Source organism: Dromiciops gliroides, chromosome 3 (genome assembly GCF_019393635.1).
Source record: "Dromiciops gliroides isolate mDroGli1 chromosome 3, mDroGli1.pri, whole genome shotgun sequence".
Classification (NCBI taxonomy): domain Eukaryota; kingdom Metazoa; phylum Chordata; class Mammalia; order Microbiotheria; family Microbiotheriidae; genus Dromiciops; species Dromiciops gliroides.
In genome coordinates this window covers 95,962,020-95,984,808 of record NC_057863.1, presented here as the reverse complement: position 1 = coordinate 95,984,808, position 22,789 = coordinate 95,962,020, and the positions used below count along the sequence as shown (strand labels likewise).

Sequence of the window (22,789 nt, the reverse complement as noted above, 5' to 3'; positions counted from 1 at the left end):
ATACTTAGAAAAAGATGACACAAAACTAAGAAGCAACACTAACACAATGGATTCAAAGTCAGGACTGAAAAAGATATTGGCAGGCTACGGTATTGGGTAAATCTATTAAGATGGAATTTTACAATGATACCTGTAAAAAGCCTTACCTTTGGTTTGGCGAAAAAAAAAAAAGAAGAGGTATGGTTAAACAGAAATTCATGGAAAAAAGATCCCTGGGTTTTAAAGGACTGAAAGCTCAACATGAATCCATATTATGAAATGGTAGCCAGGAAAATTAATGCACTCAGGCTGTCTTTAAAGAGGTACAGAGTTTAGGACTAAGGAGGTGAGAGCATGGTGTGGTTGACAGAGCAGTACATTTGGAGTCAGTAAGACCAGAGGTTAAATCTTTCCTTACACACTTACTACCTGTGTGATTCTGGATAGGTCACAACCTCTGTCTCAGATTCCTCATCCATAAAACAGAATGTATGCCTTTTTTGGCTCATCCTGATATTGTGACAGAAGCAAGATATTGATATCATGTCCTCCCACAAGACTTTTAGAATCAAGAGATTTCTCTTAGAAAAAGAAGTAAAATCTTTCCATTCTTCAGTGAATTCAAATGAAAATTGGCCAGGGGAAGAGAGCTTTTTAGTGAAAGGTGACAAATAAAACCCAAAATCCTTAGTATGACAAACAAGGACCTCCACAGCTGAAGCCACCATATGTTCCATCCAAAATGAACTACTTACCAATCCAGAAACATGTTCCAGTCTTTCCCACCTTCATGTCTTTGCTCACACCATTCCCCAATGGCTATGCTGCCCTCCCCCACCTCTACCTACAAAAAGACTGGTTGGGTTTCAAAGCCCAGTTCAAAGGCCACATAACTCACAAGGCCTTCTGTGATACCTTCAACCAGAAAAGATCCTTCCCAGTTCTGAATTTTCATGGATACACCTAAGTATACATCTCCAAGTGAAAGGAAAAAGATTAATAATCAATGATTTGAGTTCTTTGCTCTGTACTGCCTTGCATATCTTTTATCAGCTATGGTCACTAGGATAAGAAATAACTGGGGGGCAGCTAGGTGGTACAGTGAATAGAACACTGGCCCTGGATTCAGGAGGACCTGAGTTCAAATCTGGCCTCAGACACTTGACACTTACTGTGTGATCCTGGGCAAGTCACTTAATCCCAACTGCCTCATGAAAAAAAAAAGAAAAAAGAAATAACTGGGTGGTTTATAGTTGAACACAATACCAGGTTAAAAAAAAAACTTCTATATAACCAAACTATGATATAGTCCCAGGAAAATTCCTGTGTTAGTTGTTTTGATTTGGTTTGGTTTGGGTTTTTTTTTTTTTTTGCAGGGCAATGAGGGTTAAGTGACTTGCCCAGGTTCAAACAGCTAGTGTCAAGTATCTAAGGCCGAATTTGAACTCAGGTACTCCTGAATCCAGGACCAGTGCCTTATCCACTGCACCACCTAGCTGCCCCCATTCCTGTGTTAGTTAACCATAGAAGTGCAACTAAGTCATTATAAACTGTGTATCTTAAGTATGTGACCATAATAATCATACCTATGTATTAATCCTATAAAGGGAAAGTACAAAATTAGGACATAGTGACCTGTAAAATGCAATCTCACACGAATCAGCTTCTAGAGGACACTGTTGCACCATACATGAATGAAGAGACCTATAAATAACTGTGAATTCTGTATCCTGGGGTCTGACAGTACTGTGCAGACTATAGACCTCACCTTTGCTTCTCTTAATAAAGGCTGATTTCTTTGCCCAGAGAAGCTTCCAAGTTTCTTTTTTACACAAGACAAAGCTGAATATAAATGCATAGTTCATTTGCATGCACATTTACTAGATCTTTCACACATGCCTCCTGAGGGACAGGACTTATTTTCCTCTGTACCACATAGTGTAGTGCTTTTACAACAGTGGATATTTGATATTTCTTGAATTCATTTTGTTTAATACACATTGCCATCCTCAATCCTTAATAGTTTAAATCCTTAATAGTTTAAAGGAGCTAATATCACTTTAATACATTGACCATATTTACACAAAAGTCAACAAATACAGTAACAATTAATCCCGTTTTACTTAGCAACAGAGTTTCAAGTTTTCGATACTCAAACTAGGTTATTTCTGAGTTCATCTAATACTGCCTTTTAGAATTAAAACCCTATGAAAAGTTGCACTAATACTTTTTATCTTTTTAAAGAATTATTATTAGCAATTAACCCTTTCAAAATGCTTTACCTTTGTTGAAAGTATTTTAAAGGTGCTCTGTTCAGGTACTATAGGATGAATAAGTGAAAGCTTTAAACTATAATCCTCTCCAGATGGAAGTTTCACCACTGCAGACAACTATTGAATAAAAATATTATTAAACTTTAGTGTAAAATATTTATATTAAATTTAGCTCTAAGAACTTGAACACTCCTAGAGACAATGCATATTATTCAAATGAAAAATCAGATCTAGGGCAGAAACCTCAAAATATTATATTTTTCAATTAGGTATCAGATATATGCATTCAAATGTGAACTAGAAAACAAAATAAAATTTAAAATATTTCAAAGAAAAAAATTTTTCAACCATACTAACATTTTTTCACTCTAACTTTCCTCAGTTACTATGAATAGAAACAAATGATAAAAATATCTATTTTACTTTTGAATCTCAAGAAACCTTATCAAAAACAGACTAATACTCTCATAATTTCATTTAATTCTGCACCTCACATTATCCACTACCAAATTTAGTTATCATAAACGTCTAATCTGCAAAAAGCAGCAAGTCACTTCATATTCTCTAAATGATACACTGAGATTTAAAATCTCTACAGATTTCAAGAAACAAAAACTAGAACCATTATACATAAACATACCACACAAGAGAATAACAACATATTTCTCAGCACTGATAAAATAGTTCTACTCTAAATTTCAAAGCTAGAAATTTTTTAAAATTGTTTTAAAAAAAATCATACCTATTATACCTGTGGTGTGATTTGTCATGTCATTGAGCCCATGATAATTTTAAACTAAACAACAGTCTTTAAATGATCAATCTAGATTTTTTATATTAATTCAGGTAAAAATAAGATCAAGCAATTGCAAATAAGGTTCAAAGAAAGTATAATCACCTCATTTTCTGAAAACTCCACATTTATGTTATTCTTCTGAACATTCTTGATCATAAGTGTAATGATTACTTGAGATTCCGTTTGGTACCAGTCATACCTTTAAAAGTAAGCACAAAGAATTCCAACAAGAGAAGAGAATTAAGACAAAACTGAACTGCAGAAAAGAGAAGAAATGGAAGAAAGTCAGTGTAATAATTGTGGAAAAGAGATGAATTGTTTTCATTATGACAAATAGAATCATTAGGAACAAGATAGATGCACTTAATGCAACGAAACTCAATACAAAAAAAGAAAGAAAACAAACTGGGAAATATATTTAAAACAAAAATTCATCTAAAATATATCATAACGTTAAAGAAATATGGTCAGGGGCGGCTAGGTGGCGCAGTGGATAAAGCACTGGCCCTGGATTCAGGAGTACCTGAGTTCAAATCCAGCCTCAGACACTTGACACTTACTAGCTGTGTGACCCTGTGTAACCCCCATTGCCCCACAAAAAAATAAAAATAAAAATAAAATAAGGTCAGTGATAATTCCCAATCCACAAGAAGTAAACAGTAAAAGGATGAACAATTTTCAAAAGAAATATAAATTGTTAATAAGCACTCTAAAAATGCCTGACCTCACTAATAATCAGAGATGTAAATTACAACTTTGAGGTTCTACCTCATACCCATCAAATTGGCAAAATAACTAAATTCAAAAAAATTTAATATTAGCAGGATTGCAAAGAAACATGTATACTCATTTCATTGCCTGTATAAATGCAAACTTGCATAATTTTTTAAGAGTGCAATCTAGTAATATATAGTAAAAGTTAAATAAATGATCACATTCTTTTACCCAATAACTCCATGGTTGAGATATACTGTGAAAGGCTTATCAAAACCAAAATAAGGGTAATATGTTGAAAGAATGTTCATAGTAACTTTACATATCATTGCAAAAAACTGGAAACAACCTAAGGAATGATTAAATAAATTGAAGGGAATCAAATAAAATTAAATACTTTAACGCAATTCAGGCTAAAAAGTATAAAGAAGATAAAGAATCTAGAAAGACTTAGAAAATAATGGAAAGTGAAAAAGATCAAACTAAGAGGAATAGAGTACATACTAACCACAAATATAAGGGGAAAATTACTGTCTCAGAACTTTAAGTAACAATATTTAAAAATTGGAATGAAGAAAGAATTTGCTTCCAAAAGAAGGAAGGCCAGTTACCAATTAATTGACACACAAAAATCACTACTGTTCTTTGACATTTTATCAAGGGGAAAAAATGCAGTCTTAAAAATAGCAAGGGTTCCACCTTGAGGGACAAAAGAGCAAAGCAAGTTTCTGGTTATCGTAGGTGATATTATCTAAAGGAAACAGGGACACAGATAACCCAGAACACCCTGCCCAGTTGTTGGAGAAATTAATGTGATTTTATAAGCTATATTCCTAATCTTGTTTTGCTTAAGGTAATATTAAATTACTCTCTTTTTATTCCCTCAACACATAGCAAGTGATGAGAAATACAAGTTCAAAGAATGTTAAAATGATATAAAGGAACCATCCTAGAAACAATTAAAAATTATTTACTAATCTATATGTCAAGCTGAGCAGTTACAATGCTCACAACTACAAGGAATGTCACTGAGTACTTCCTCTCTGTTTTCACACCAGAGCTGTCAAAGCGGGGTTCTAATTTTGTCCAGTTTCAACATCAAAGTTCTCAATACTAAGAGACTGTTTTTCTTCTGTATTACTTTATGCTTAAACAGTGTCATGCATGTACACATAAATATTTTGTGGTGCTAATACGGCTGGTCTCGGTCAAGCCCAAAGGCCCACATTTCTATTCTATACTGGTCTCACCTCTTCCCATGTCTTGTCTTTTCTGCTAAGAACGTGACAAGAGCAGAATACTCTGTTAAAATGTTCAACCTGCTTTACTTATGTTGAAATATACCTTCATTAAATCGATCATATGGGGAAAGGAATCCAAATCTTTCCTAAAAAACAAAGAAAAGACCTAGAACAGACGTAAGTTATATTTTTCCCAGTTCAAAATATATAGAGGGGGGACTAATATACTAATAAATTAAAATATTTGGTAGTCTTCCATCATCACCTACCAGTTTTTCACCAGTTTAAATTTTTATTCTAAATGCTGCTCCCATATTTCCTATGTTTCTTATCCCACTAACCTGGGAAATACGTATAATCTTGCCCAAAGAGAAAATTTTCATGAAAATCCAAGATTATTCGAAAAGTTGGGTACTGTAATAAGCAAGGTGGCATGTGCTATTCCTATCTTCCATGCTCTTGCAAAGGTAAGAAAAGAATATATGGAACTGGTTTATCATCAGAGGTGCTGGAAGCATAAAGGACCCAGAAAGCAACTGCTTAACTGTCAGGGGGAGAACCAGCCCACAACCAGTTTATCATACCCCTATAACTAATCCTTACACCACAATCAGTCTTCTGTCAGGAATGTCCCTGAGTAGCTGCCACCCTTATTTCACTAAAAGTATTTCTATGAAATTTTCACAGTAAAGAAAGTAAACTGAGAAGCATAATTTATTACATTTTCACAGGACTTAACAGTCAATTTTCTTACCCTGGCATTACTAATTTGCTTAGCTACTATAACTATCAGATGTTAAGAAGAAACTGACTATTCCTAATTTATGGGAAGGTGGTGAAAGAATAAATGTGAAATCAGATGAAATAACTTCAAGATTAAAGTAAATTGAAGATGGGGTTATTTGAACTAAATTGAAATACCAATACACCCTTGTAATTAATTTTAACAATCCCATATTGAAAGCTGTGACAGACTTTGCTTTTCTCAGCTATACAATGATCCAAGACATTTCCAAAGGACTCATGATGGGAAATGTTCTCCATATCCAGAAAAAGAACTGTGGAATCTTAATGTAGATTGAACCATACTATTTTTATTTTTTCTTTTGTTTTTTTCTTTCTTGAGATTTTTCCCTTTTGTTCTGATTCTTCTTTCACAACACGACTAATGTGAAAATAAGTTTCATGTGATTTGTACATATATAACCTATCAGACTGCTCGCTGTCTTGGGGAGGAGGGAGGCAGAAAAATGTGGAACTCAAAATCTTATAAAAAAGAATGTTGAAAACTATCTTTACACATGTAAACTGGATAAAAATAAAATACTATTAAGGGAAAAAAATAAAATACTTACTTGATTTTTGATTGTTGGGTTTGCTGCTGTACAACCTGTGGTATGTTGAATCAGAAAAAATTTACACATTATTCTGGCAACTGCACATTAAAATGCATTTCCTTTCAAACTTTATATTGAACTATTTGTTAATTATATTGAGAATTCAAAAGCTAAATAAAAACAATTCAAAAATAAAAGGTCTCTGGCTTTAGAAAAAAAGGTAAACACTGATTGTTTTGCTTTTGTTTTGCAAATACATCTAATTATTTGTAAACGTGGAATCCCTCCAGTAATTTCCTTAAAAGCAGGATTCACCTTGCCTTTATAGCTGTGTCCCGAGGGCCTGGCACATAGTGGGTAAATGATAAAAGCTTGCTGGTTTATGAATGTAATGGACTAAGTACATTCTTATGGAATAAGTACTATGGAATACTGTGGAGTAAGTATGAAGAATTCAGAGGAACAGGAAAATTTTCATGAAATAAGGTAAGGAGAATCTTGGAGAGGAAATGTATACAATGACCACAATAATGTAAATGAAAGCAACACTAAAAGACAGCTGAATTGAGAGTTAATACAGCAACCAGCCTTTCCTCAAAAGGTTACTGAAGATGCAAATATTTCCTTCCTCTCAGCAAAGATGGAAGACTCTAAGTGTAGTATGTTGCATACTCTATAATATACAACTGCTAGATGGTTTTCATTCTACAGCTTTTCCTTGTTTTCAAGTAAGGTTGCTGTAGTAGGGGGAGGTTATGGGGAAGTGACAGTGGCACAAAGAAACAATTTTTTTTTAAAGAAAAAATAAAGAAAAACTTTTATAAAAATGTTAAAAGCAAGGTAGGTATTCTAGGACTTTTAAATGTGACACATTCTTATCTATATAATATGTATCCTGAGATTTAAGGAAACTAATGTTTCTGTTGTTCAAAAGGAACCAGGGGGCAGCTAGGTGGCGCAGTGGATAAAGCACTGGTCCTGGATTCAGGAGGACCTGAGTTCAAATTTGAACTCAGACCCTTGACACTAGCTGTGTGACCCTGGGCAAGTCACTTAACCCTCATTGACCCGCCAAAAAAACAAACAAACAAACAAAAGGAACCAGGATAGCTTTGACCATTTTCATGACTTTATAAGTATCTTTCAGTTTCATAAAACACTGTTTTTCTTCTGAGCAATAAGAAATTGGGCACATGAAGAAATGGAAAAGGCACAAGAGAAGGAACAAATAGAAAACGTTAGTTTTAAGGAAAATAAACTAAATTTCTGAACTGAAACAGTCACTATGTACACATACATATACATATGTGTAATATTCATAAATTGCTATGAGCACAAACAGAAATATTTCCAGGGTGGTGTTGACGATATCTTTCTCAACTAAATACACTCTATCCTATGCATTGAACACTGGTCAGAGAATAGAAAATGGCTATTCATCAGGCTTCCAATGACATGTCTGTCAGTCAAAATGGGATGAAATTAAATACTAGTTATCATAGGTACTGGGCCAATGCTGAAACTAAGCAGTACTATGGTACTGTATTAGGTAAGGAAAGGGGGGTAAGGGAGGAAGAATCCAGAACTAAACTAGGAACATAGATCTGTCCCAGAACCACTGTCTAGAATAAATTGAAAGTTATTTGGTAATTGACAAAATTCAATGGGAAAATTGTACATCTCTGGTGGTAGTAAGAGAATTATGAGCTGGAACTCAAAAGTATAAGCACCTTTAACACTAAATTTTGAAGGATGTGCAAATCTCATCAGGCTAACAAAAATCTTGTCACTATCCAACAACAACCAGATGGAAATTAAGAATTAATGAAACTAAAAAAAAGAAAGTAGTAATGAAACTGAAAGGTTATTATGGTTAATCATCAGTTCAGAAAGAACAAAGGATGAATTAAGAGGTATTAGCATTGAAAGGATTCTGGTCCTGTTCCCCTTACCCCATGGATGGGGTGGTAGGAGTGGAGGGAGAGAAATGTTTGTTGAGAAAAATGAAGTATGATTTTTTAAGAGTAAAGCTACTGCTCTGTATGTGGTGGCAAGGAATTGGAAGTTGAGGAGGTGCCCATCAATTGAGGAATGGCTGGACAAGTTGTGATATATGAATACAATGGAATACTATTGTGCTGTAAGAAATGATGAGCAGGAGGAGTTCAGAGAAACCTGGAGGGTCTTGCGTGGGCTGATGAGTGAGATGAGCAGAACCAGAAGAACATTGTACACAGTATCATCAACATTGAGTGTTGACCTACTGTGATGGACTATATTCTTCTCACCAATGCAATGGTACAGAAGAGTTCCAGGAAACTCATCATAGAAGAGGATCTCCAAATCCAAGAAAAAAAAAAAGAGAGAACTGCAGAGTATAGATGCTGAATGAACCATACTATTTCTTTTGGTTTTGGTGCTGTTGTTTTTTTCTATTTTGAGGTTTTTCATCATTGCTCTGATTTTTTCTCTTATAACATGATTAATGCAGAAATAGGATTAATGTTGTTATGTGTGTATATGTGTGTGTGTGTACATATATATACGTATATATATACATACATACATATATATATATATATATATAAAAAACCTATATCAGATTACCTGCTGTCTAGGGGCGGGGGAGGGAGGGAGAAAAATCTGAAATTGTAAAGCTTGTATAAACAAAAGTTGAGAACTATCTTTACATGTAATGGAAAAAATTTAAAAAAAAAAAAAGAGTAAAGCTACAAGGGGCAGCTAGGTGGTGCAGTGGATAGAGCACCGGCCCTGGAGTCAGGAGGACCGGAGTTCAAATCTGACCTCAGACACTTAACACTTACTAGCTTGTGTGACCCTAGGCAAGTCACTTAACTCCAATTGCCTCACCCCCCCCCCAAAAAAAAGTAAAGCTACAAGAGTGATAAAGAGGAGAAATATGAAAATGATGGCAAAAAATGATAGTCCCAGAAAAAAAAAGGCTAAGAATATGCTACAATTTGGGCATCTAGTTCTAAGCTCTGTACTACGATCTTTTCATTATATCAAACTATCTCATTTAAAGCAGAGTAAAGAAAGGATTGAACAACAAAATAATTTCAATATAAAGTGAAACAAAAATTATAAAATCTCAATTTTAATGTATTCAATAATAAAAGTATTGTTTAAACTTTATAAAATTTGAGTACTCTCACAGCAACTATAATATCGATTTTTCAGTCATATTAACTTTTCTTTAAACTTTTACTAATATAAATAAAAGCTAAAACTAAACTGCAAATTTAGGTTAATATACATTATTGATAATGATACAGTCTTCGAGCATAAATTAACACTAGTAAAAAGCAAATATTAGTAGAAATATCAGTTTAAATTAACAGAAATATTTGCTGACTTCTTTCATGTTAACCATAGACTAATAACACCACTTGATAAAGATGGTAGAGAAAGGAGGAAGATTTTACTCAACTCTAACATTAGTTAGATTCAATAAAGACAGCAGAAATCTTAGCCAAAAATTGGGGCATGTTCATTCAATTTAATTGAGTACCAACTGAATACCTATGAAATACAGGGTAAGGTGTTAAGCATTGGACATAGAGGTATTTTTAAACTTTTTTTTCTTTTTTTTTCTTTTTGTCATGAGGCAATTGGGGTTAAATGACTTGCCCAGGGTCATACAGCTAGTAAGTGCCAAGTGTCTGAGGCCGAATTTGAACCCAGGTCCTCCTGACTCCAGGGCTGGTGCTCTATCTACTGCGCCATCTAGCTGCCCCTTAAAATATTAATTAACCCACTAAGTGCTTCTCAGGAAACAATTTGTTTAAATATTTCACTAATATACTAGTAGGAAAAAAGAGAAAAGGAGATATATTTGAAACATCAAAACATTAAATCAATTTGTTTTGTGCAAACACCATTAAAAAACATTCCAAGATAATTTTCACAAGTAAGTTTCTATATAAAAATACCAAACAAGAAAAGAATTTAATTTCAATTTTTAAATAATGAACAGTTATTATACCACAAGTACTAACCATTCAAGTAAGAATCCTGTGACATATATATTTAGCACTTAAAACTAAACAAACATGAAAAAATTAGAATGTACGGCTTACCATTTCAGGTTCTGATACTTCTTCTAAAATATAAAATGACACATTTTCAGGCACAATCTACATACTTAAAATTAATTGTATACACATTTCTTTTATGGTCAAAATAACAATTACATATCATCCAAATAGTCTATGCCTTTCTTCTATGCTTTTTCAACTGGGAGAGAAAGTCATTTAAAGACTAGGGTAATCTTTAGCTCATTGATATACTCACACCATACCACTCCAATTCAAGTAATTCAAGTAATCCACTTTCTATTATCAGTATAATACAATATACAAATCTGAAACTAGCAAGCCTATTTCCATGAATAGGTATAAATGAAGGGTATAAAAAAATTTTTTAATTAAAATAAATATTTTTAAATTACGTTTAAAAAAAATACTTAAAGGGTATGCAAATCTCACTTAATGTCTTTAATACATATAATATGGTTCCAAAACCTGTTAAATAAAACAATGTTATAGGAGGAATTTAGTCCCAAAGAACAATTATAAATGGAATTATCAGCCAAATAGCATTACAAGGGGCAGTTAGGTGGCGCAGTGGATTCAGGAGGATCTGAGTTCAAATCCAACCCCAGACACTTGACAATTACTCTCTATGTGACCCTGGGCAAGTCACTTAACCCTCACTGTCCCCCCCCCCCCAAAAAAAAAGAAACAAAAAACAAAAACACAACAAATAGCATTACAAAACATTCACAACTTTACAGTGGAGTTCACTTTTAAAAAATTAATTATATGTTATTTTTTAAATAAAGCATTAATAATCCCACTACAAAATTATTTTTGTAGGGGCAACCTTGTGCATTATGCTTATATCATTTAAAAAGTCTGAGGGCATAATTTTTTCAAAATATTAAGTTCAAAGGATAGAAAAATCATTAAAAATTATTTCAGAGAGATAAAATCAATTAAGTATTTTGAGAAATCTAACATCAAGTGCACAGAGCTATACTTACTATTTTCAGTTTCTTGACATCTTTTAATCCAGATGTTGAAAGTTTTATCTGTATCTGAAAAGTAATTAATTCATTTCAAAGCACTGTATCTTACCAACCCCCCCAAAAAAAGTATCTGTCCTTTAATCAACTGCTAGGTTATAGGTAAACAGAAAAATCAATTTAATCCCTAGTTATCTGTAAATAATTTATTTTAGTAACTTTCTTTAAACTGCAAATTCCTGTTCTCTCACTAGATAAAAAAAATAACCTACACTTTTTCTCCTGATCATCTGCTTTCATAAAAACCTTCTACCTGGAGGAATTGGAACACAAATATAATTGTGCTCCCTACATCAGGGTTCTCTGTCATTCATTTGGATTATTATAGGGACCTGGCATCTAGTAGAGGGTTTCCTCATTTTCCCACTGGATCTTAGGGGGACTTCTGTGGCCCTTTGTTTTTTGTTGTTTTTTTTAGTGTCTGGCTATTTCCTCTAACTCTCCTACTGGCTTTACCTACCCTTGTAAACTGATTTGGCTTTGCCATCATTCCCAACAGTTAGAAGCAACTTTGACCACAACCAGGTAAAAGAAATGGTGGAAGCAGAGTTGCCCAGGAAGTTACAGGATAGGGAATCAAAAAAGGTTGTTAAAAAAGGCCACTTCAGAAAACCCAGAACAACATAACGCATGAGGTATTTATAGTTCCTGAAAAGGTAACATCCCCATAGGAAAGAAGAGTAGACCTGAAAACTGAATAACCTCTCCAGTATTTAATATATTCACACACTCACAACAGACAACACATTTCATTGTTAACAGAAGTATCAACACTTTAATACTATTCCTAAATAATTATTTCTAAAGTTATTTCATATCAGGCTGGTTCAGACCTAAAGACTCACAGGTACTTCCCTCATATTCACTAAAAAAAAATGCTTATTGAACTGAATCAAGCCCTTTTACAGGGCATGCAGAAAAGACAGCACTGGATAAAATAGACTGCTGAAACACTCTAGTATAGCAAATATAATACACACTGGAATTTTAAAAAATTTATTGTTACATCATGAGACCAAAAAAAGTATTACAGTACCACAAAGTTAGAGTTTCATATTTTAGAATTATCTATAGTCCAATTCAAAAATAATATTTACATCAATAATTCAAGGTAGATAATAATAATGCTGTGCTTGGTACTAATATAACCTGAGTTACTATTAAATGCTTTCAATTGGTTTTCTAGTGGTTAACACAGCCTTTAAGTATTATGATCTTCACTTTTACAAAATCATTTCTATATGTATACCTGAATAGTCAAACTTCTGTAATAAATTCTACACATGCACCTCAACTTAAAAGAGTTTGGGATAATTAATACCATTCTATTCTAACTTATTAGTTCCCCTCGCCTACTTATCGTTTACCATAACTGCTTGAACCCACAATTTGCTTCTCTGGAAAAGCCCTTCCTGAAATTTTTTCCCCCTCACTAAGTCAGAGAAGAAACTGATAATGAATTTATGCTAAATAAAAAAAGCACAAGCTAAAGCATTCTGCCTTACAAATAACATGATCAGTCTAAAAGAGGAGAAAACATTTCTTGAATTTTTATAGCTTTGTTTACTAAAATTGGAAAGTTCACTGTATGCTTTAAATGGCAGAGAAAGACCTAGGCTAATTATTTTTAACATCAACTCAAGTTTTATAACCAACATGAAATGCCATGAAGAGGAAAAAAATTAGCCCTGCTTTGCAATTAATTTTAATCTGTACTAAATAAATCTAGATGTAAACACTTGTAGCTACAACTACTTCAAATATCTGAAATATTGGATGAATTTGGTATAATTCTGTTACTTACCATCTAATTTGTGTCCTTCTGTGAAACTCTCTAGAGCTGCAGCATAGTTTTTTTCATGGTATTCACCTATCCTGGCATGAGTATATGAAAACAAAACAAATGAAAGACAAGAGTTAGTTGTATTTCTTATTGTCAAATGATAAAACTATTTTCCCAGCATGTTTATATGAAAAATTCTTTTCCAAAGCATTTTCATAAAACCTAAATAAATAGGTCTAGTATCTTTAGTACAATTCTAAACACATCTATAAAAAAATGGCAAAAATTTATTTTTGCTATCTCACTAAATACCATGTTAGGCTGGGGGGAGGTTAAAGGTAAAGGTTTCAAAAAGAAGCTTATATGGTTTCTCCTTCTGTTAGGTAATTACAGCTCAAATCTACATAGCAATTTAACATTTACAAAGAAGTATTTCACCCACAACCACGGAGACTGAATTGGAGGTGGGGGGGACGGGGAAGGGGGTGTGGGGGTAGGCAGGCCCGAGAGAATGACACACACCAAACAAGCTCTCCTTCCTGACTCAGGTCCAGCTTTCTTTTTACTCCATCACTGCCTAGAGGCTGTGGTTTGTTTCTGACCTTACAACAATGTGAGGCATCAAAACAAAATGAGGTGAGATGTGTGTCTTCAAAGAAGTTTAATGTCAAATATGCATTTTGTGCATTCTATAGTACTGTACTTTGTTACACAGCGTGCCCATAAAATAAGAATGTTATGGCTAAGCCTCTCAATCCACTGACCAACTTACAACCAGAATCCTCTTTCTGATTCTCTTCAGCACTACCAAAGAACTAAGGATCCTTTTAACATGCAGAAGAGGACTATATGGTGAGCACCTCAGGAAAGGGTTATTAACCGTTTTTGTGTCTGGGACCTTTTTGGCAGCCTGGGGAAACTTGTGAATGAATCTCCACTCAGAATAATGTTTTACGTGTGTAAAAAACCAAAATTTACAAAAAAATACTAATTATATTGAAATACAGTTTTCAAAATATTTTAAAATTTAACACAGGGATGTGGATTACTCAATCCTCAGGGATTATTTTTTCAAAACTGACTCATTATAATTTTGTTTTGTTTTGTTTTGCTTTTAGGCAATGGGGGTTAAGTGACTTGCCCAGGGTCACACAGCTAGTAAGTGTCAAGTGTCTGAGCCCAGATTTGAACTCAGGTACTCCTGAATCCAGGGCTGGTGCTTTTAACCACTGCACCATCTAGCTGCCCCTGACTCATTATAATTTGACCCCTTTTCAATGAGCCACATCACATGACAGAATCTCAGAAACAGGATCTGAAGTTAAGAGAGACTTCAGCAGCTTTCGAGCAAGACCTAGGCATGAAAAGAATTCCCTGGTTATAAAACGTATTTCACTTCCTTAGCACTTCAAAATCATCAAAGTGCTTTAGATGGGCCATATTAGTGAGCCCCATAATGACTCTGAAGTAGGTACTCCAATATTATTAACCTTATTTGACAGATGAGGAAACTGAGGCTCAGAGACAGGTTAAGTGACTTGCCCAAAGGCACACAGGTTCAATTTGAGCTTCTTGATTTGGCCTTGCATTCTATTCACTATGCAATGTTGCCTCTCCCCAAATATAAATATTTTTTAAATTATCAGTGGTGGAAGAGTAGGAGACTCATTTAAGGACAGAGTGAACCAAAGTGGATAGTGACCAAAAAAGAGAGAAATTCGTTCAACAATACCTAAGTTCATTACTTCTTAAAAAAAAAAAGAAAAACTATAGGAAATAAGTTTATGTTATTACCACACTCCTTACCTTAACATACAAAACAACTGTAAGCTGTATTTGAAATTAGTCACCTATTGCCGGCAATGTTTACACAAAGAGAAACGATTCCTATACTATATGAAGCATACATACCCTTTCCTCAGCAGAGCTGTGGAATTATTTGGGTTGAGTTCAAGAGACTTCTTTGCGTCTTTAACAGCTTCTACAAAAAAAGGTAGGTTGAAGTTAACCACCTTACTGCTATGGTACTGTATCATATGGCCCATTAATTTTTGGGCAGAACCACTACCACTGATACTGAGTCGAATCAAATCTGTTCTGGGCAGCGCATATGCATGCTATGACTTCTTAAATTAGTTTTTTTCTTCTTCATGTTTCATTAGACCTCATAAGTATATTCATAAAAATAGGAAAAAAGAAAGATGAGAGTTAATTACTAAAAAACAAACAAAAAAACACAAAAAGAACTCAAGAAACATGGATTAAGGGTCAAGAAAGCACTATCAGTGGAGCAAGGAAGCCCAGAAAGATATCAGGTAAGGTAGTGGGGAGGAAACCCATGGTTTGTTCTTAAATTTTTATTTTAAACTATGGTTTTTGCTTTGGAAAACTTCTTTGGAACAACTATTTGAACAAATAGTCATATTTCAATATATTAAAAATTATTTTTTCCCATTAATTAAAATAAATATTGAAAAACTAGATTTCCCAAGAAGCTAACAAAGATAACAAGGCCATTCAAAAAGATGGCATGCAAGGATTAAAGAAATCAGAAACAGACATTTCCAAGAATCTGGTATCAGCTGAGTGTTATAGAAATAGTTTATCTAGCTTTTAGCACATCATTTAATAAAACATCTCAAACTATAATTGTGGAAAAGATAAGAGAGATATGGACCAGACAATAACACAATCATACAGATTTGAAAATGAATGAATGCGGGGCAGCTAGGTGGCGCAGTGGATAAAGCACCGGCCCTGGATTCAGGAGTACCTGAGTTCAAATCCGGCCTCAGACATTTAACACTAGCTGTGTGACCCTGGGCAAGTCACTTAACCCCGATTGCCTTACCAAAAAAAAAAAAAAAGAAAATGAATGAATGCAAACAAACAAACAAAAATAGGTGGCGCAGTGGATAAAGCACTGGCCCTGGAGTCAGGAGCACCTGAGTTCAAATCCAGCCTCAGACACTTGACACTTGCTAGCTGTGTGACCCGGGGCAAGTCACTTAACTCCAAATGCCTCACCAAAAACAAACGAAAGAAAATGAATGAATGGCCATCCCAGAGAGTTATAATTAATGAATCCATGTCAATGGGGCAGGTCTCCAGTGAAGCTGTACCAGATGCCCCTGCTACTTAACATTTTTATCAGCAACTTCAAAGTTTTCTTTGACGTCAATCAAGACAAATTTGTCTCTACAACTTTAACCTAAATGCCCCAATTTTTCCCTCTGGGGCTAATGAGAAAAGTATATTCTCTCTAAAATGTAAAAGCCTTTCAAATAATAGTGATTAAAATAAGCAATTTTCAGGTGTTGGTTTTCAGCACATGAAACACCGCTGCAATAATAGTGCAAAAGCCTCTGTTGGAAGGTTGTGGTTTTTTTAAAAGACTATTTAGATCTTATCCTGTATTTATTTGAAAATCTTCAGTTCAATATAAGGAGAAACATCCTAATAATTAGCAATTACAGCATGAAGCAATGAGTTCCCTGTGACAAGAGGTATCCAAGTAGTGATTTGATGATCATTTCCCAGGGAAGCTGAAAGAAGGATTGATATATCAGGTAGGTAGGTAGGGAGCTGGGCTAGCTGACCTCTTGGGCCCCTTCCAATTCAAGGGTTTTAGGTTTCTATGTTGTAAAGCATGTCTGTGGCATTAGAGCTGTTTCCAAGAAAATGTTAAAATGCTAAGGTAAGAGTTAAAAGAATTCAATTCACATCTTCAACTCTCCTATGAGCTATGGAGCTTTGGTTCCCATTATTTGCCTTCTACCACTAGAATTTCTGACCTACAGAACAACAATATTTTCTGTGACAAAGGAGGGCTTGTAAATATTTTCATTTAAAAAATCATGACACAGAGTTAAACAGAAACTACAGAAGTGTTTTCTATATCAGCCTACTGAGACTCTATGAAATAAAACTAGGTGCCAACCAGCTGTCAATTTCCTCTTTTATAAAAAGGAAGCTTTAGTTTTTAGAACCCTTCACAACCTAGTACAACCCACCTTTACAACACTGTCCATTACTCCCCTTTCCACATCCTACAACTCAACCAAACTGGAGTTCTTGGTGTTCATCACACACAACCTACAAACTCCTGTCTCTGCACCACTGCACTGATCATTCACCATATCTGGGATGTACTCCTACATCACCTCCTCATAGAATCCTTTGTTTTCTTCAAAATTGCCCAAGCACCACCTTCTATATGAAACTTTTTCCTGATCTTCACTCCCTCTCCCCCTAACTACAAGTGGGAACCACCCCAAAATTTTACCTTGTATTTATGAGGAATATACTAATTTATGGACATAATGTCTCCGTCTGTAAGTTCCTTGAGAACAGGAAGTAGTTCACTTTTGTCTTTCTATTTTTAGGGCCTAGCACTGTGCGTGATCTACAGTAGGGAACACTGAAACCCAATGGAGAGAACAGCTGTTTGACAAAAAATCTAAATGGACTACAACTCTTTAGAAAGATGTTTGATAACAATTCATCTGTTACTTTATAAATAAAGAAAAAATATTTTTAATCCTTAGGGATAATCACTAGTACTTATTTGATTCATGGCATGTTAAAGATGGCAGAGGAAAGGCAGTGAACTCATGACACGATCGCTCCAAAAAACAACCAAATAATGCCATAGGACAATGCCTGGAGCAGCAAAACCCACAGAAGAATGTGCTGAAATCATCTTCTAACCAAGAACAGCTTGGAAGGTCAGAAGGAGGGAGCTGCTGTGCTGATACAAGAGTTGAGCCCAACCCCACAGTCACCCTGACACAGATCCGGTCCCAGGAAGGCCTCCCCAGAGGAGACCCCCAGAGCCTCTGAATCAGTTGAAGCACTATTGTCGTCTGGAACTAAACTCACAGTCTGGTGAGAGGGCTGAGCCCTTGGCAGGGGGGAGACTACTGGGGTCTATTCTTGTTCTGAGGCAGAACTTGGGTTTTTCACCCCTGCTGGGAACCAGGAGGTAGGCTCGAGTAGCAGCGGCCCAGGTGGGGGAGGGGCACAGGCTCATCAGAGCTGACCACCACAACACACAAATCTGGTTGATTCATGGCATGTTATAAAGACCTTATCTTTTATCTAATCACATTATCTTACATAATGAAGTTACCATAGTAATTCTTCAGAAGAATGTGGGCATAAGCTCTTTGGCAGTAACACTCTGCATCATCTGGTTTCTCTTCCAGTGCTCTTGTCAGTGCCTATAAATTCAAATAAAAATATGAAGAATGCTCCAGTAAACATCTTAAAAACAAAAGACATTGTTTTTTTTAAAATACAAAAAAGAGCACAAATTTTCTTTAAGAATTTCCACTCCACGGAAAGAAGCAATTTATCCAGTGACACAACCTCTTGTCTCCCCAACAATAAGAATATCATTAAAAATCATTTTCCTCACAATTTCCCTAAACTTCTATACTCTTACCCACCTTACTTTCTTTGGTTAATCACTGCTAAAAGCAAAGACCAGAAGAAGGAAAAGTATCTTTAAGAATATTAGTTAGTGGCATGGTAGCAAGGAATTGGAAGTTGAGGGGGTGCCCATCAATTGGGGAATGGCTGGACAAGTTGTGGTATATGAATACAATGGAATACTATTGTGCTGTAAGAAAGGATGAGCAGGAAGAGTTCAGAGAAACCTGGAGGGTCTTACGTGAGCTGATGATGAGTGAGATGAACAGAACCAGAAGAACATTGTACACAGTATCATCAACATTGAGTGTTGACCTACTGTGATGGACTATATTCTTCTCACCAATGCAATGGTACAGAAGAGTTCCAGGGAACTCATGATAGAAGAGGATCTCCAAATCCAAGAAAAAAAAAGAAAGAAAGAACTGTGGAGTATAGATGCTGATTGAACCATATTATTTCTTTTGTCTTGGGTGCTGTTGTTTTTTTTTTCTATTTTGAGGTTTTGCATCACTGCTCTGATTCTTTCTCTTGTAACAGGATTAATGCAGAAATAGGATTAATGTTATTATGTGTATATATATGTGTGTGTATATATATATATCTATATGTATATGTATAGAGATATATAGATATAACCTATATCAGATTACCTGCTGTCTAGGGGAGGGGGGAGGGAGGGGAGGGAGGGAGAAAAATCTGAAATTGTAAAGCATGTATAAACAAAAGTTGAGAACTATCTTTACATGTAACAGAAAAAATAAAATACCTCATACATTAAAAAAAAAAAAGAAAGGGGGAGCTAAAATCTCAGGAGCAGTGAGAAGTAATCAATGTGCTTGGTAAAGTATGTGATTTCTTAGGCATAGCTTGGTGGGGGAGAAGAGCTGCTGATATTGTTGTGGCTACCACTTGAGTGGCTGCCGACATGATTAAGAATGGGCAGAGAATGTTGGGAGGAAAAGGAAACAGGCTGCAGCTGCTCCCTAGCTCCTGAGACTAGCATTGGTGAACTTCCTTTCACTGGCTATCATTGAACCTCTTTCCCATTCCTTTTTTCTTTCTTCCTTTATAAAAATAAGAATAACTGATATTTATTTAGTGCTTTAATCTATCTAATTTTTTCTTAATTATTTTTCAATGTATAAAAAACTCTTTTTCTCTCCCATCATTAAAAGGAAAAAAAATTCTTGTAACAAACATGCATAGCTAAGCAAAACAAATCCTTTCATTGGTTGGGTTGAAAAAAATATATATGTCTCATTTGGTGCCCTGAGTCCATCATGTCTGTCAGGGAGTGGAGAGTGTGCTTCATTATTGGTCCTTTGAAATCGTGAATGGACATCTCATTGATCAGAGGACTTTCAAAGGTGTATGTTTTCACAGTCTTGTTGTTGTATAAATTGCTCTCCTGGTTCTCTGCATCAGTTTGTTCAAGCCTTCCCAGGTTTCTCTGAAATCATTACCTTCATCTGTATTTATTTAACAACAACAACGTCTGTTCATTTTCTATATTGTCCAAGCATATTCAAAAAGAAACTAGCTTCTCTATGATGAAAAAAAAAAAAAGAATATTAGTTAGTGGCAACAGTCATTGCTGGAGGGGTTCTGGGAAAACAGACACATTAAACACAATGCTTGTAGAGCTGTGAAACAGTACAACCATTCTGGAAATTAATTTGGAATTAGTCAAATAAAGTGATTAAATAAAATGTCCATACTCTTTGATCTAGAGACTCTATTACTAGGCTTCTACTCCAAGGAAGCATAAGAAAATCCCCATTATACATCAAAATATTTATGTTAGCACTTTTTGTGAAAGAAAAGAAAGCAAAGTAGATACCCATCAATTGAGAAATGGCTAAGCAATTGTAATACATTAATGTAATGGAATATTACTGACTAAAAAATAATGTGATGATTACAGAGAAGCATGGAAAGATCTGCATGAACTGATTCAGAGTAAGGTAAGCATAGCCAAGAAAACATTATAAACAATGACAACAATGCAAAAGGAAAAAACAATGACATACACAAATTGAAATTGAGTATTCAAAATTACTTTTTAAATATTAAAACTTGAAAGAAGAAATGAGAAGAGATTCCCAACCCAACCCTTTAACAGAGGTAGGAGGTGTGCAAATGGTTCACTTTCTTGCCCATATTTTCAGACTTTTTCAATATATTGATGAGTTATACTGAATTTTTTTTCCTTATGCTTTGTCTTTTAAAAAATTCTATTTGTTATATGTGATGGCTCTCTGAAAGAGGAATGGAAACTATGATGATGTTAAAAACAAAATATATCAAATAAAACTTATTTTAAAGAGAATATCATGGCTGACCAAGTTATGATATACAAATGTCATGGAAAACTACTGTGATGTAAGAAATTACTTAGGAGAGGGTTTCAGAAAAACCCGAGAAGACTTTTATGACCTAATGCAGAGAGAAATAAACAGAACCATAAGAACTAATTAAATGACAACAATATGGTAAAGACAAACAAGCTGGAAAAAAATTAGGAACTCTGATCAGTATAATGACCATGTTTCCAAAGGACTAATGATAAAACATGCTACTACTTCTTCATAGAGAGGGGAAGGTCTCAGAGTGCAAAATGAAACAAATGGGGTTTTGGACCTACTCAACACCGAAATTTGTTTTGATTGACTAAATGTATTTTTGTTCTCAACTGGGGGGAGAAAGGGGGTAAGAAAGCAGATTTTTGAGGATTGAAAAAAAAAATTTTTTAAAGATTAGTTCTCAGGGGCAGCTAGGTGGTACAGTAGATAGAGCACCAGCCCTGGAGTCAGGAGTACCTGAGTTCAAATCCGGCCTCAGACATTTAACACTTAACTAGCTGTGTGACCCTGGGCAAGTCACTTAACCCCAATTGCCTCACCCCCCCCAAAAAAAAAGATTAGTTCACAGCCAGACTGTAGTAAAATGTAAACCATTTCAGGGCAGGAACTATCTTGTTTAGCATCTCCAGGCAAGCACACAAGGCTTTGCAGTGAGTAACTGCTCAATACATGTTTGCCGTCCTAAATTAGAGCCAGAGAGACAAATACTGTATAGCAATTACTTTCTTGTTCAAGGTATATTACTATATTCTGATTTTCCCACTAGATAAAATGTATTTGTTAAATCATGACAGGACAAAAAAAAAACAAAGAAATTTAATGGCACTATACAGTTCCAGGTAACTTGATACTTCCGGAATATGGAAGAATCTGAGGGAAATTTTAATATTTTTCCCACTTTCCCTGAACTATCAATTCAAAACATGATTGGTTCCAATATACACTCGACAATACAATAAAATAAAAGCTTTGTAAGTAGCTACACCTAGCCTTTATAATTTTGAACCAGAGGTACTAAAACCCAAAGATGACTAAAAGGAAAAAAAATCCTAAACATAAATCTCACCTGTCAATCACTTTGAAAATAATTCATATTCTTACCCTTACACAAATTTACATGACAACATTCTACACAAATGCTTTTCTTTTTTTTTTTTTGCGGGGCAATGGGGGTTAAGTGACTTGCCCAGGGTCACACAGCTAGTAAGTGTCAAGTGTCTGAGGCTGGATTTGAACTCAGGTACTCCTGAATCCAGGGCCGGTGCTTAATCCACTGCGCCACCTAGCCCCCCCCCCCCACAAATGCTTTTGCATAAAGAGTCTCCATTATAATTTTTACGAATAGGACAAGGACCAGGGTGACTACAAAGTTATTTCTAACCCCTTTTGAAGGATTACAAATCACATTAGTTACATCAGTTCATTTGGTCCTCTCAAAAACTGTGAAATTGTTATGGTTCTTATTTTTATGAGAATAATGAAGGTCACAGAGCTGGATCTTCTGACTCCAAGTACAGTTTCCTTTCCACCATCCACACTATTGCACAATAGTACAATAATATTACAGTACACAAGTCAACTCAGGTATTGTGAATACCTCTTAATTACAACTGATATGTAGAACAAATATTCTTTAAATAAAATTAAGATAAATTATTGTACATTGACAACTTATTCACAATCTCTTCTTTCATGTTTTAAGGTAATAACAAAACAAGAAGCTAAGAACCATAAATTTCTTTGAGATTAATAAACATAAG

General features: G+C 34.8%; 1 protein-coding gene across 2 annotated transcripts in view; it reads right to left on the bottom strand.

Annotated features, from left to right (window-relative positions):
- The window catches only part of SUGT1 (SGT1 homolog, MIS12 kinetochore complex assembly cochaperone), a 72,469-nt gene that overhangs the window by 44,234 nt on the left and 5,446 nt on the right, over positions 1-22,789 (bottom strand). For both annotated transcript variants that reach the window (XM_043994866.1, XM_043994867.1), the window contains 8 exons: positions 18,362-18,452; positions 15,142-15,211; positions 13,252-13,322; positions 11,406-11,459; positions 10,441-10,463; positions 6,359-6,393; positions 3,151-3,247; positions 2,262-2,369 (listed from right to left, as the gene is read on the bottom strand). In XM_043994866.1, the coding sequence (XP_043850801.1) occupies positions 2,262-2,369; positions 3,151-3,247; positions 6,359-6,393; positions 10,441-10,463; positions 11,406-11,459; positions 13,252-13,322; positions 15,142-15,211; positions 18,362-18,452 (549 nt within the window). The remainder of the gene's footprint in view (positions 1-2,261; positions 2,370-3,150; positions 3,248-6,358; positions 6,394-10,440; positions 10,464-11,405; positions 11,460-13,251; positions 13,323-15,141; positions 15,212-18,361; positions 18,453-22,789) is intronic.